This window comes from Cyrtonyx montezumae, unplaced genomic scaffold (genome assembly GCF_038088225.1).
Source record: "Cyrtonyx montezumae isolate F1298 unplaced genomic scaffold, pur_monq_1.0 scaffold_10, whole genome shotgun sequence".
In the NCBI taxonomy this organism is placed as follows: domain Eukaryota; kingdom Metazoa; phylum Chordata; class Aves; order Galliformes; family Odontophoridae; genus Cyrtonyx; species Cyrtonyx montezumae.
The window spans coordinates 32,218,239-32,232,227 of NW_027071826.1; the positions used below are offsets into that span (position 1 = coordinate 32,218,239).

The window sequence follows — 13,989 nt, forward strand, 5'->3', positions numbered from 1 at the left end:
ATCTTGATCACTGATCTCTGGGAAAAGAAAACAAAATTACAAAAGGCTTTATTTAAAAAGGTAATAAATAGCTTTGTTCACAATTCCCAGTCAAGACAAGAAGATGGAAGTCATCCGCAGTTTCTTCCTAGAAGAACAGTAGTGGTTCTTCCCCATCCAGGTTAACTTCACATAGAATGCTAATAAATAATGTGGGATGTGGAATCCTCCTTCTGAATTTTTGTTTGTTTTAAGACTAAGTCAACAGGCATTAAGAACAAGAATAAACAATTCAGGCTGATGAAAGGTCTACAAAATGTAAAAGCTCATTGCAAGGACAAACTTTATCAAAAAATTCATTACATACAAATTGAGCTTCTATAAAGATTTTAATTCACATTATTGTTTCTAAAAGTTCTCTCTTTTTATCTTCAAAGTATTCTCTGAATGTCTATTTTATGCAGATATTTTATCTATCAAATACAATTGTGGCCATTTTAAAAGACTAGTAAACAAAGGCAGAAGCTTAGTAGCCTTTCTGCAGATTTTTCCTCCTAGTTACATTTTTCAGTCATTGTACAGCTTCATCAATCTCAAGGATTTCTCTCAGGAATAAGTGTTTTGTCCAGTATTCTGTCCCACAAAGCTTGCTAGTAAGGTGTACCAGAAAATAAAACAGAACTCATCAGCCTCTAATTCTCTGTCTTGATGTTACGTCTCTTCAAAAGATCTCCAAGAAGGAAGTCACCATCCAATCCTAAAATCTTCACTCAACTTGACACCTGAAATGTATCCTGCAATGCATACAGGTACTTTCCATTCCACAGACACATGAATAATTATATCCATGTCATTAAACAAGTAAACAAAAAAATCATAAAAAGACTCACTGCAGTAATTCACATTCAAGTAAAACTTCCATAATTTTACTTTTCTGCTACTGCCCACCAAAAGCCAGTTGATGTTCCACAATGTAGAACAAAGGATAGAAAATTATAAATCAAAGCCTAGTATGATAACAGATTCCACTCTCTGTCTCTTCTAACTTATTTGTAAACTCCCTTAAGGAAAATACTTTGCTTTATTATACAATCCCATAATACGAATAAAATGACTGAACTGGAAGATTAGATACTTCTATCCCAGATTTCTCCATTCTGCAAGATGATGATCATGTAGTTACTCTAAAAGAACAGAGGTTTCTTTTTCCAAATGCAATGCATCCCTAGCAGAGGGGTTTTAAGTCTTAGAATTCCCTTGATTTAGAAATGAAAATTCCTGCAGAAGAGAAGCTGGGAAGGATTAAAATACCCAGAGGTACATGTTCATCCATTCTTTCAAGCATCTGCCCTCATCTGTGCTGTAAACCTAACTGTACTGCCAGAGTTTTAAGAGTTACATTGGTATTCAGTGCATGCTGTCCTCAAAACACTGGTTTTGTCTCCCTTCTTCTAGTAGCAGTCCTAGAATCATAGAATCACCAAGGTTGGAAAAGACCTCTAAGATCAACCACGTCCAATTGTTTACCAATCACCAAAATTTCACACTAAACCACGCCCCTCAGTTATTTTCTACTCCATTCTGGAGAGGAGAACTACCTACTGCTCATCTGCAGTCTTACAAAACAAAGAACAAGCAGTGAAACAGGTGGTGACAAAGAGAACAACAACAAGAAGTCCACAGTTATGTGTAACTGAGCCTCCACCTTGTGAATATTTGGAAAAGCGTAACTCAGAAGTCACCATCAAAGCAGAGACAACTACAAAATTCTCACTATTTAAATTATTACAAAAGGATAACTCCCTCTAATTAAGCAACTGTAATAGCATTTATTAGAATGGAGAGGGAGATTAACATTCCTAGCAGATTATTGAAGTATTTCACTAAGCATCCTGTTCTAACCACCTTATTTGTGTGTTTGAAGAAAATATACTTTTGCCATGAATTACTAATACTGCTCAAAAACTTCTCTGTTTAACTTATATTCAGATCAGTCAGATAATCAGTACTGTATTAACAAAGGAGAGGCACCAGGAATCAATAGTTATGCGATACGCGCTATCCAATTGTATCTTGCTCTTATTCTGCTTGATCCTGCATTACTACTAACCTAGCCATGAAAACAGATAATACCTAAAACCCAGTCCACTTTCCCATTTTCAGTGTTGGTGTTAGTTCATTTGTTTTAATTTTGAAACAAAAATAGTTAAATATTTCTACAAATTCTACCAAACTTGATTATATGTATTAAGTCTACATGAAAAAATAGCTACGATTCTAGGAAGATAAGTTATCTTGCAAAAGCAAAGCATCTTCTAATAAAGGTGTCATACATCTTTCTCCCTCAGTGCATGGAAGGAATCTTGCTTTCCCTGAAGAAACTCCCTAGGCTGTGGCCTTTTCTCCATTCCTTACAAGATCCTGTAAGGAATATAAGTATAATTGGTAATTATATAACCAAAATAAACCCAACAGGAAAAATCAGCAAGCATCAATATAAACTAAGGCAGTATTTATGCTGGGCCTTTCTCACTGGCCAGATTCTTTGAGATAGCCGTCAAGGGTAGCAGCAAGCTGACATATTGCTAGCTAAAAAGGAATTTGGAAGAATTTATAACCAGCACTGAAGTAAAGGAGTTCTGTTCACATGGTTTCAGCAGGTCATTCGTAGGACCAAAGATTTCCAGCTTCCAGCAGCCTTTTTTTTCTGGTTGTCTTTTTCTTCTTTCAAATTCATGTCTTGTCATGGGAAGAGTCTAGAACATGAGCTGAAACTACAGGGATTTCCTATTCCCCAAGCGAATTAGACTTCTGTAGGGGAAAAAGATTATCGTGATATTAGTCAGGTAAAGGAGTCATTGGCTTCAGTGATAGTTGGAAACATAACATAAAAGCTATGTCAGAGCATCATGGTTTCTCCAACAGTTTGGAATCTTCCCAAATTCTTTACCTTTACCTCTTATTTTCCAGATAGAGCACATTTTATTCATCTACCGTATCACCACGCTAAAAAGCAGTTTCTATAAAAGGATGATCATTAATGAACACTTAGCTCTTACATAACTCTTCCCACTACAAGACTGGCTTTTCAAACATTAATTAATCTTCCTCCATATTTCTGAGTGGGAAATACTCATTTCACTTCTAAAACAAGAGAACCCACAGAGGGGTTAAGTGGCTTGCCCACACAGTGATCTTTCGTCATTACCAGGATTAGAATTCATGAGTTCCAGCACACAGACCAATGCTCACCTCACATCTTTCTCATTCTCTGAGCTGACAAAAGCATAATGGGAACTGGTTCCCCCAGTCAGAAATGCATGCTAGTGATTATGTTCTAACACTACACAGCTCATACATAGTAAGTGAGAGTGTGACTTTCATAAACTTTGCTGGGTGGCCTTGCCTTTCCTTTTGGTGGCTTTGACTGTTTTATCTTTAATTTTCCATGCTGGGTTGGCTCATCATCCTTGCATGTGGTAGATTTCATCCTGAATCTCAACACTGGGAAGTTGACTTCAGCTTTAATTAGGTTGCTGAGCCCAATGAAAACAGCAGGAGTTTGTAGAACATAACCCACTCCAGTTCCCCTTGCATTCAGCAGACATATTTTCTACAACCTGATGTGAATGCCATCTTAGAAACAAGCTGAGTAAGCAAGCACTACCATGGCAGTGCAGATCAAACAGCGCAGATGAGGAAGAGAGGAAGATTTTATTAGGTTCCCAGACACTCTCCTATGAAGGACTTTACATTCCTTCCAAGACTGAAATGAATAAATTACACAACTGTGTTATGGGGAAAAAAAACATAATTTGCAGACAGTTTAATCACAAGTACTTCATAAAAGAGAGTTCTAAGTTCTGGTAGTAGTCTGTAACTTTTTAGATAAGCGAACTTTCTATCTGTTCATGTTTCTCTCTGAGTAAAATTAATATAAAATACTTCCCTGCTATAAAAGAAGGTTTGAAATCTATGACTTAAAAGATTTCCTCATCAAATATTTAATAGCTGTGTTGCTGTCATTTTGAAATTGTTACACATTTGGTCCTTGGCAGGCTGTGAGCTATGTTCCAGCCAGCTCTCCACATACATTTTGCACAATCTGTCACCAGTATGACACAGAAGGAAACAATCCATGTTTTCAGTGGAAACAGGAAACTGAGGGAGTATATGCAGGTTTTTTTCTGTTTTTGGTTTTTTTAACCGAATCTTGCTCCTTCATTGTCTTTGCTTTTCTTCTTTGCCTTCTGTTCTTTATCCTCAACTGAGTTGTGTCAAATACTAAACTTAAGTCAACTGCTAGCAGGTAGCCATTCCTCAAAATTAGCTTCCTGCCCCACCAGTCTCTCCACTCCAAAAAAACCCCTTTCCCTGTTTTGCACTGTTTTTGTGATATAATCTTCACTGTTACAGCCATGTCCACTTTCTGCATATCTAGAGATCCAAGATGTTAACACAATGTATTTTGATCTCCACAGATGGAAAGGCATTGTTTGTACCTCTTTGATCACTATTGTCATGCTATACACTTCTTTTATCAGAAAAGTTATTTAGGGGATTTTCTGAGGGTAGTAAATAGTCTTTGTTTCAGTGTCCCCAGAGGGACAAGTCCCAGAAGCTATCTTCAGTATTAAAATCACAGATATGCTGAACTCCAAAGCAATTACACACAAAGGTCAACAATGCCTATATCCAGCATTACATTACTTCCACAATTCATAATTAAATTGCTAGCAGAAACAAAGTAGAAAGCAGATACACTGTAGGGGCAGCATTAATTGTTACAGTCAGTTCTCTTCCCCTCTTCCCATGTTCCTCTCCAGACCTCTTATCTTGCCTCTCTGCTGTTGGAATTTCTAGCATTAATGTTCTCAGTAAATGCAAAGTACAGCAGCTATGGTGGGAGAGTTGCTCGTTGGGTACATCTGAACAACCATCTTATTCTAGATCTTACTGCTTTTTAACTATTTAGAGATTCACTAGAAAGAATAATACGAAGAGATGATTTAGGGCTTACACTGCTGAAGTTTAAAGGGAAGCTGAAGTCATGATGGAGATTTATAAGAAGCATGTAAAAGCATAAAATCAAAGCATTTTCAAATAAGCTTGTCATCACAGTATTTAACTGAAGGTCTGTTGTAAGAACCAGAAGTAGCAGTGCTTGACTCATTCATAATATCAGTAAGAATTAAGACAACAGATTAAGTCTCAGAAAACTGATAAAATCACCCTACATCATTATTTATCTTGCAAGTCTCTGGTATTCCAGCAAACTTTTCAGAAAATCACTGAGTTAATTTTTAAAAAGAGCATGGTAGGATCAAGTCTACTTCAAGGAGAGAAGAAAGAAGGCAAGTGAAGTTATTAAGGTAATTACCAGAGGAGTCGCTTTGTGATCATGTACAGGAAAATGGTTCCTAATGCGTAGGCCTCAAAGAAATACATTTGGCAAGTCATGCTAGAACAACATAACAATTAACTTTTTAAAAGAACCTTAAAGAGAGAGATCCTTAATTCCCATTGAAACTCAGCGGAATTCCAGCATTTGTTGGCAGAACCTGTGATACATTTAGTAGAGAAAGGGAACGCAGAAGAAAAAAATAACCTTAAAGCTGTGGAATTTCAAAACCCTGCCAGCTGACAAACTCACAGTAAAATCAGGGGAATGTTTCAAACTCTAATGATTTGAATGTACAGTCAGACATTTTCATAAACAAAAATATGTTCTGAACAATTATTATTACCTCATGATCAAGATCAAAGTGTTCACCGAGAGACCAAGCTTTATATCATCTACAAGCACAATACAAGCAGATAGGCACTTAGTGGTATATTTACAGAAAACAGTTTAAGAGCCTACCTCCAGTGGAAATCAGCGAGAATTAGGAGCCTAATCTTTTGAAAACTTCACAAGGCACTTTTCTGCATCTTCAAGTACCTGAAAGAGTCCATTTTGGGCCCAATGCTTGCCTCTATTTTTACAATTAATTTGAAAGGTGGAATAGAGAGTGAAAGAGTCAAACATGCAGAGAACTGATTCTTGGAGAATATTTCGGAATAGTAATTAAAAATATATCACGTGAACTTTATCAATCAAATTTTTTTTCAAACAGTAACATAATTAGTAAATATTAACATGACATCTAGTTTAGATCAGTAAAACATGATGTAAACAACAGAAGGCAGTATAATAAGGAAACTAAAGATGATAGATATTCAGACTCAGTAGAAATAGGTGGATCAGCAAAGGAACAAGAAGTTACAGCAACTGATCTATTAAATACAAACTCACACAGTGGACATGGGTGAAAACTGCCACTGAAACATGAAAGCATAGCACTAGAGACAAGTGTCCTGCACTGCAAATGGGTTTACTAGTTAAGCTATCAGCCATCTCTGTGCCTCTCATAGATAAATAACAGAGCAAGTTGCACAAATCCAAGTTCCATAGGTAAATATAAGTGACTTGTAAATGTCTCAGTCATTTATCTTTTATTTTGAGCTGCTTCATACTTAGAACTGTACCTTCTACTTAGTTCTGGCCACTGCTATTTAAATAAGAGCCTTTGAAGATCTTTGAGAGAAAAGAAACAAGCTTATTAAAAGATCTGAAAAAACAGCTGAAAGAAGCCACAGTAACTTTATTCAGACATAGAAAGGAGATAGCAGAAAAAAATCACTTTAAGTATCTGGAGAAACCTGAAACTAAAGTGTTTTTGACAAAAGAACCAGCTTCAACAAAAGACTGTAGGATCTGTTGTTTCTAGATATATGTAAGGGTGCATTAGTCACTGATCCAGCAGAGATCATAAGAAGGTTTCAGACAATTCTTATTTTTGGACAGCGAACGGATCTGAATACATATCTCAGCTTCAGAGGGACTATAAATTAGGATTATCATACAAACAAAAGTTTTTTCACTAGAATTGCAGTTTAAACAGAAATAAAACTAAAAGGAGACAAGGATATATTGGTAAAAGGAAAAAAAGAGAAAGAAGGAACTCCTTTTAGAGATGGGCTAGGGAAATTTTCCACAGTTAGAGAGAGAAAACAAAGGTTGAAGTAGTTACATGTGCAGGTAAGTCACAGGAGGGAAATGAGATGAAAGTAGGCCAAGGAGAAAATGAGAAGAATGAAAGCAGGCAAATGAGGATGGGCAGCAGGGAAGTTGGTAACTTCTGGGGATCCAGCACAAACTAAGTAGTATAGCTGAAGGAGGCACACATCTAGAGTCATGAAGTTCTGGTGCTACAACTGATTGCAAGTTTTAAACCAGAAAACAAATTTCTATATAGAACTTCAGATATGCTCCCCATTCCCCCCAAAAAGAATATACATAACACGCAATATGAAAATAGTAAAATGATTTTCTAGGACTAAAAGATTTGGTGGGATGATGGCTCTCTGGTATATCATTAGGCAACAAAATTAAGTCTTGCTGCATATGTAGGTATGTAACATTCATTCACTGTGTTCCTCCTTTAAAATCCTATGCCCCGATCATCTTGAACAGCTGTGGTGGAGTATCTTCAACTCCTCAGGACTGACTCCACAGATCTTGTTTTGTTCCTCCAGCCTGTTTTATTACTATCCATTCAAGCATCTGCTCTGTCTCTTGCCCAAGTATTTAGGCTACAATTCGGGTCTGCTCTGATACAACAGCTGATCATTCTGCTGTGGTACCATTTCCTGCCTATGCCCATCTCACACCAGATTTTCCTGCCACTTCTATTATCCAAGGTTTTTTTCCTATGAGAGGTCAAAGCACAACACTGTCCAGTGCAACTAGTGAAAATCTGGCTAACTAGTTTTCCACTTGCCATTTTAATGAAACAAAGAATTTCATGATTATGTTAGCAGCTTTGAATGGCCAGATATTTCATTCTGAACTTCTGATGCAGTAAATGTTCAATAAAATCAACTGAAGTTTAACTCCACAAAGCAAGCAAACAAACAGAGGTTCCACATTTTCTTAAGAACACCAGATGACACAAAATTTGAGACCTTTGAAAAGATCCCTCAGTACAGAGATTCCAAATTTCCAGTCAGCTTTAATACTGGGATATATTTTAATTTTTGTGTATAGCTGAATGCTTCTTCCAGCAATGGTAGAAAATATCAGAATGCATACAGAAAAAACAACCTGGAGGTAAGTTAAAGAATATAGAGAAAAAGTAAAGACTGCTCATTATGTTAATTACTTGTATCAATAATGTGATTGACGGAATAATGTTTTCCCAAACAGGAAACAAATCAATTATTTTTGGCTTGTATATTTCCACATAAGACTAAAATGTTTGCCCAAAACATCTCTACATGAAGAACTGTAAACTGATATCTAAACTATCGTGATCACACTGAGATTTATCTATAAACAAATTTAACAGATTATTTTGAATTTAAAAAAAATGATTAAATAAATCATTTATTAGCGTAGTGATCATCCAAGCAGGAAAGAAGCCTCAAATTGACAAGCCAATTACTCACAATGAATTATACGCCAGAGTTCTACAGAAAGTAAGCACGGGCAGTTTTCTATTTCAGGATGGTGGCACTGCAATTGCAACAGTTCCACTCCACAGTCAGGTTAAGTGTTCTGCTAATACATAACCCTATTTCTCAGCTATCTACAACAGAAAAATGAGTAGTTACTGTGTAAAATCTGGATTCTAGAACTTCTTATGACTCACCCTTTGACAATATGTTTCTTAAAAATGAAAGGTATCGGCCAAACGAAATAGGAAAGTTTAAACTTCCAAAACCAAAGAGGAAATTTATGCTTCAAAATATAAGCCAAGGCAAAATTCCATCAGTACAATGATGCACTAAAACAGCGACTTCAGCTCAGATTTTTACTGCCTGCTTTGGAATCTTAGATTTTTATCTACTCAGTGCAAATCACTCTTATGCATGCCATGAGTTCTCTCCAAAAGCAGAACAAGATCAGACAGTAAAGAAACATTATGCTTGGAGTGACTGCACCATTGACAAGTGTCCTTGGATTTAGAGGGACTTTCCAGAAAAGTGATGAAGATAGCTATGCCTATGCCAGAAAAAGAAAGCTGTGGAAATGAACAAGATACACAGTGGCCTCCTAGACAAGCCTTTGAAAACACATTCTCATTCTCTGAACTAGCAAGAATAGCTGTTTAACTGTAGTAGAAATGTCCCATCTCTTCAAACCCTAAAGAGCTCTTTTTCTTCAGTTCAGATACTTCCATTTATGTGAAAGCTCCTCCAATTCTACTCATTCCCCGTAGCACTTAGGATATTCACACTGCTGAAGTAATATACCCAACGTGTTCACCACTGTACTATGCAGTCATTTGGTCTCACTATGAAAGATTATTTGACCATATGGAATACAGCTTTCATTTACAACACGTCCATGTTTCTTCATGTTTTTAAAATAAGCAGAAAACACACAGAGACTGCCATAACAGTGGTTGGTCTTCTAAGGTCAGTAACACTGCAGGATAGTTAAAAAGTAGAGGCAGGAGTATTCTAATTTTCCTCAAAACCACCAACTGCTTTTGGGTCAAAAAAAGTTACGACTTCCTGATATTCTCCTATATCTATTATTTTTATTGTGTTGTTGCCTTGTACAATAGAAGGCACTCTAGTACAAAGTTTTACTGCACATATACTCTTAGCAAGCCTTAAGATGGGAAATCTTGAAAGCACATGGGTAAGGCAAGTGTTCCTCACAGAAATGACATAGTGAAGCAAAAAAAGAATATAACAAGAAGAAAGGCACCAAGGACTAAATAGTAAAAAAAACCCAGTGTGTGTGAAATATTGGACTCCTTCTTCATATACAGGACACTGGTATCTTTTTAATTTTGGTGCCTTACTTCATCTTCAGTCCCACTGAAAGATGTCAAACAGCATGGTCATATGCAAGGGGAATATGTATCAAAATAGAGCATTTCTAATTGTGTTTCTCCCTTAGAAGGGCTCAAACTCCTGATGATGTCACTAGAATCCTTTCTAAACAACAAGTCTAAGACCTTCAAAATTTAGCCCAGTGAGATTTCCAAAGGACTGAAGGAAAGGAAATCACCAAGTATGTAGAGAAATACAAGGGTGAAGTACCTCTGTCAGAGATTTTTGAGTTTTGTTTGTAACTATCTGAAACAGAAAAAGAAATAGACAGTGAATCTTATATAGGGGGAAGGAAAAAAGCCTGTAAGTCAGAAAAAGAGAAGGAGAAAGAGAATATAAGAAATGATTTCTTAAAGCACAAAGGGAAGTGGATTCCTGCTGAGGACTTAATTTTATTTCCTTCATGCAAAAAAAAAAAAAAAAAATTAAAAAAGAAACACCAAGATCAGCAGCAGTAGCTGGTGGCAAACATGCAAGTCAGAGAGCAACAGAATACTTTGCTGGAAAAGATGAACCCTGAGTGTGCCAAGCTGGCAGAACCAGGCTGGAAGTGGAGTCAGCTGTCTGGGTGCTACTTACTGTCACAAACATAGGGTTTGTCATGATCATCCTGGGAGGCAGCATCATTTCGTCTCCTGCCACCTCCAGATCCCCGAGCCTGCAAGAACAAGAGGAATGTTAACATTATTCTTCCGCCCCTCAATTCTCCTGGTGCCCCTCACCCTCCTATGAAAGATGTGCAGTATAAACTAAACAAACCCTCAGCTTCCACACAGGTTTATCAAGGGTGGGTTTGACTCTTCAACTCCTAAGATACGCACTATGTTAATGGACCTTGTAATGCAACAGAGATCCTCTCCACAGATAACCCAAACTGTTAATTCTTATCAGTAGGTCACTGTCAGCACGTATTCAGTCAAGTATCATTACACTTCCATTTTTTAAAAAGTTCAAATTCCTTTCTTACTGAATATGAATGAATGAATAGATGAACGGGTGGTAAAGGATAAATATAACCTTCAAACTAACCAGAAAACAGGTCTCAAATAAAACAGAGGTAAAATAACCTCCTTTAATATTTTCAGAGGTGGTGAGGGGTTGTTTGGTTTGGCTTTCTAGCTGAAAAGCAATATTTTGAAAGGGCTTTCTAACTGGGACAAAGATACTGTGGCTAATATAAAATGGAGCTTTGGTCAGTTAGTGGAAAAGATTAGATAATATGGCTACCTACAATAGCAAAGAACTGGAATTACCCAGAAAGGTCTCTTTGCAGTTCTGTGTTCATAAAATGTAGACAGTTGAGAGCCCTGGAAACTGAAAACCTCTGTTTCTCCGCAGCACACACTGCTCTGTCCTGAGCTCCAGGGTTAAGAATGGAATCCAGCATCAGAGCCACTTGTTCCTAACCCTAGCTGAGATGCCAGCAAGCAGACAGTTCATATTTGTTCAATGGAAAAAGTTTTGATGTACAACTGGAAATTGAGCCAAGGCCTTCAAAGCTTTAATGTTAATGTACAGTCTGCAGATGACAATAATTTAAGACTTGATCTTCATGTGAAGAAGTGATCTGCAGGTGGATGGCTAGGCAGCCCTTCAGAAATACTGTCAGCTAATCTGTTTCTGGCTAAAAGCAACAAAATTGTTCCTGCTGCTCCTCTTATTAAATTGTCAGTGTCTCTCATCCTAAACAAGGCCAGCTGACTCAAATCCTTCAAAGCTTTTGCACGTGGAAACAAGAGAGCTTCATCAAGTAAAGCCAGAGAAGATGCAGAAATCCTGAGAATATTAGTTCCCTAGATACTAAGCAGTCATATATAATCTCTGTCCCTCTTCTATGGATTTGGTACTGAACTTGCACTATTTGAGAAGCAAAAAGGAAGTTTTATGCTAGCCTTACTACAGTCTATCGAAACAGGGATTTAGAAAAGCTTCACATATTATTTTCTTGGGATTGCTCAGGTCTAACTCTTAACACAGTCCTGAAGGAAAGACATGGATTTGCAGGTCTCTGGATGGGGCAGACACTATTAGGAACGACAAGTATAGCTCTGCTTTCTGCAAAGAACTCTGTACAGATCAGCACATGTGCAAAGTGAGATTTGAAAGGGTGAACTGAAAAGCAGTTTTGCCTTAGAAATGGACTCAAGCGACAATTGTTTGGTGGAAGGTACTTCACTGACCATATCACATTAAAAATCAGTTTATTAGCCTACAATATTTTTCTCTTCAACTGTCAGCTCTGTAAATCCCCCCTGGGCTATGAAATCAATCTGAGGTAAGTTTCTTTCTTCAGTCATTAATGCAAAATGTGCTGCAAGCTGAATTCAGGTCTCTGGCAGCTCCTGTATCACCCTCACCTCATCAGAGAGTCTTCACAGAGACAACTGATTGCCTCTTAATAAATATTTCTGCTGGCAACTGGATTAGGATCTGATTTCCCTATCCTACCAGGCTGCATTGGCTTTTCAAGGCTGTGAATAATCTGTAAAGTCTTTTTTGTTGCTGTTGTTAACAGTCAGTAGTTTTGACTCTACACACTGAGAACAGGTCTGTTGAGTAAGGATGTATTATTTTTACATTGACATCTTTCAGAATAGGATAGCAATTTAAGGTGTGTTGCTCGGAGTTTCATTAGTCCTGCAGTAGCTGTTCCCCTTCAAACAGTTTTCTACAGAAATGCAAGGGTACTGCATTCATCTCGTGACCGCATGTCAGGTGAACCTTTTCATGCACTGAACACACTGGGAGATTTTTCAAGTCAAAGACTTCCACTGGGAGCTGGGCTCCTAAACACATTCAGTATCTTTGAAAAAGTTCTGGGGAATATTCAGCTGAGGAGCACACGCTCTGTATCTGTGCAGCTGCATTCCTCTCCTGTCTCCTAGCAAAATATCTTGCCTAGTTCCTACCACATTTTCCCAGTCCACCACAGGTACTAAAAAGCTCCTTCTGTAAATCCACTCCTTCAGCCTTCAGTGTCCTTCCTAACGGTCCTATGATGTCAGGGCCAGTTTTGAGGGGGTAGTGAACTTATCAGCTGCACCAGAGGCTCTCAACTGAGTGCCACGTGCTTGCTGTTGGCACTCTTATCTGTTGAATTCAGTCACCCACGACTGCCTTCATTTTTCTGACAGGACACGGCACAAGCTATGAGATATGTGAGGCCTGAAAGCCACAACGCAGCAGTCCTGAAGCAGCCAGAGAGGGTAGCCAGAGGGACAGATGGTGAAGTAAAGGATTAAAAATAAAATCATGCTGTAGTAGGAAGAGGAAGGGGCATGAACAGTTCGGAATGCTCAAAGCAGTAGATCTGCAGCATTTGTCCTTCATCAGTGCTGCCAGCCCTTACTCCTCTCAATCCCCAAAGGCCACACTCTGCAGGATCCAGTTTCCTACAGACATCTTTCCCTTCTTCTGTCCTCTAGATAAAAATACCCTGACCACCTCCTTACCAGAAACAAAGCGCTGCCCAGGTTTCATATCCCCTAATTTCAAATCCAATCCCGATTCCCTACACTGGGTCAGGCTAACACTTGAAAAGAGTTGCTTGAAGAGCAACAGAACAGTAATGAACAGATGCAATACAGGCTTACCAGTTTTCAACAGCTAGGAATCTGGCTCTAATTTTGAAATCCTAATTTATACCACATTTTACTTTGGCTATTGATGCCATCGAATAAAAACAAAAATTGCTCAAAGTATTTGGCACTCTTCAAACTTCGCTTTTTGCACCAAATGAAGCCAGGGCACTAGCAGAGCAGAAGTTAGTTAGCAACAGAAAAGACAGGAGATTCTGCTAGTCCTGTTATTAAAAAGGGGGCAGTTCTAGGGCAGAAATAAGTTGTAAAAGTATGCTTTAAAATGAATATGGACACCTACTCTCCAACTCATTTCCCTACTGCAGAAGAAAGTAACACAATCAAACAGTTTCCTGAACAGGGGAGTAGAACTTTGCACAAAATAACTTCAGGACTGTGTTTGTGTAGGCCTGGAATATATGCAATACAGTTAACTCCCTTCTCTTGAGTAAGATATCTTTTATAGCTGTTCACTCTCCTTCACTTACCCTAATCCACATGCACATTTTATGTGAGAGCAGCTTATCAGAAAATACTTGTTCGC

The 13,989-nt window shown here is 37.9% G+C and overlaps 1 protein-coding gene across 4 annotated transcripts in view; it reads right to left on the reverse strand.

Annotated features, from left to right (window-relative positions):
* Positions 1-13,989, reverse strand: part of DPF3 (double PHD fingers 3) — a 154,204-nt gene that overhangs the window by 40,867 nt on the left and 99,348 nt on the right. For all 4 annotated transcript variants that reach the window (XR_010623348.1, XR_010623347.1, XM_065754753.1 and 1 more), the window contains one exon: positions 10,447-10,525. Coding sequence is in view for 2 of the 4 variants with exons in the window: in XM_065754753.1 (XP_065610825.1) it covers positions 10,447-10,525 (79 nt within the window). In the remaining 2 variants the exon portion in view is untranslated. The remainder of the gene's footprint in view (positions 1-10,446; positions 10,526-13,989) is intronic.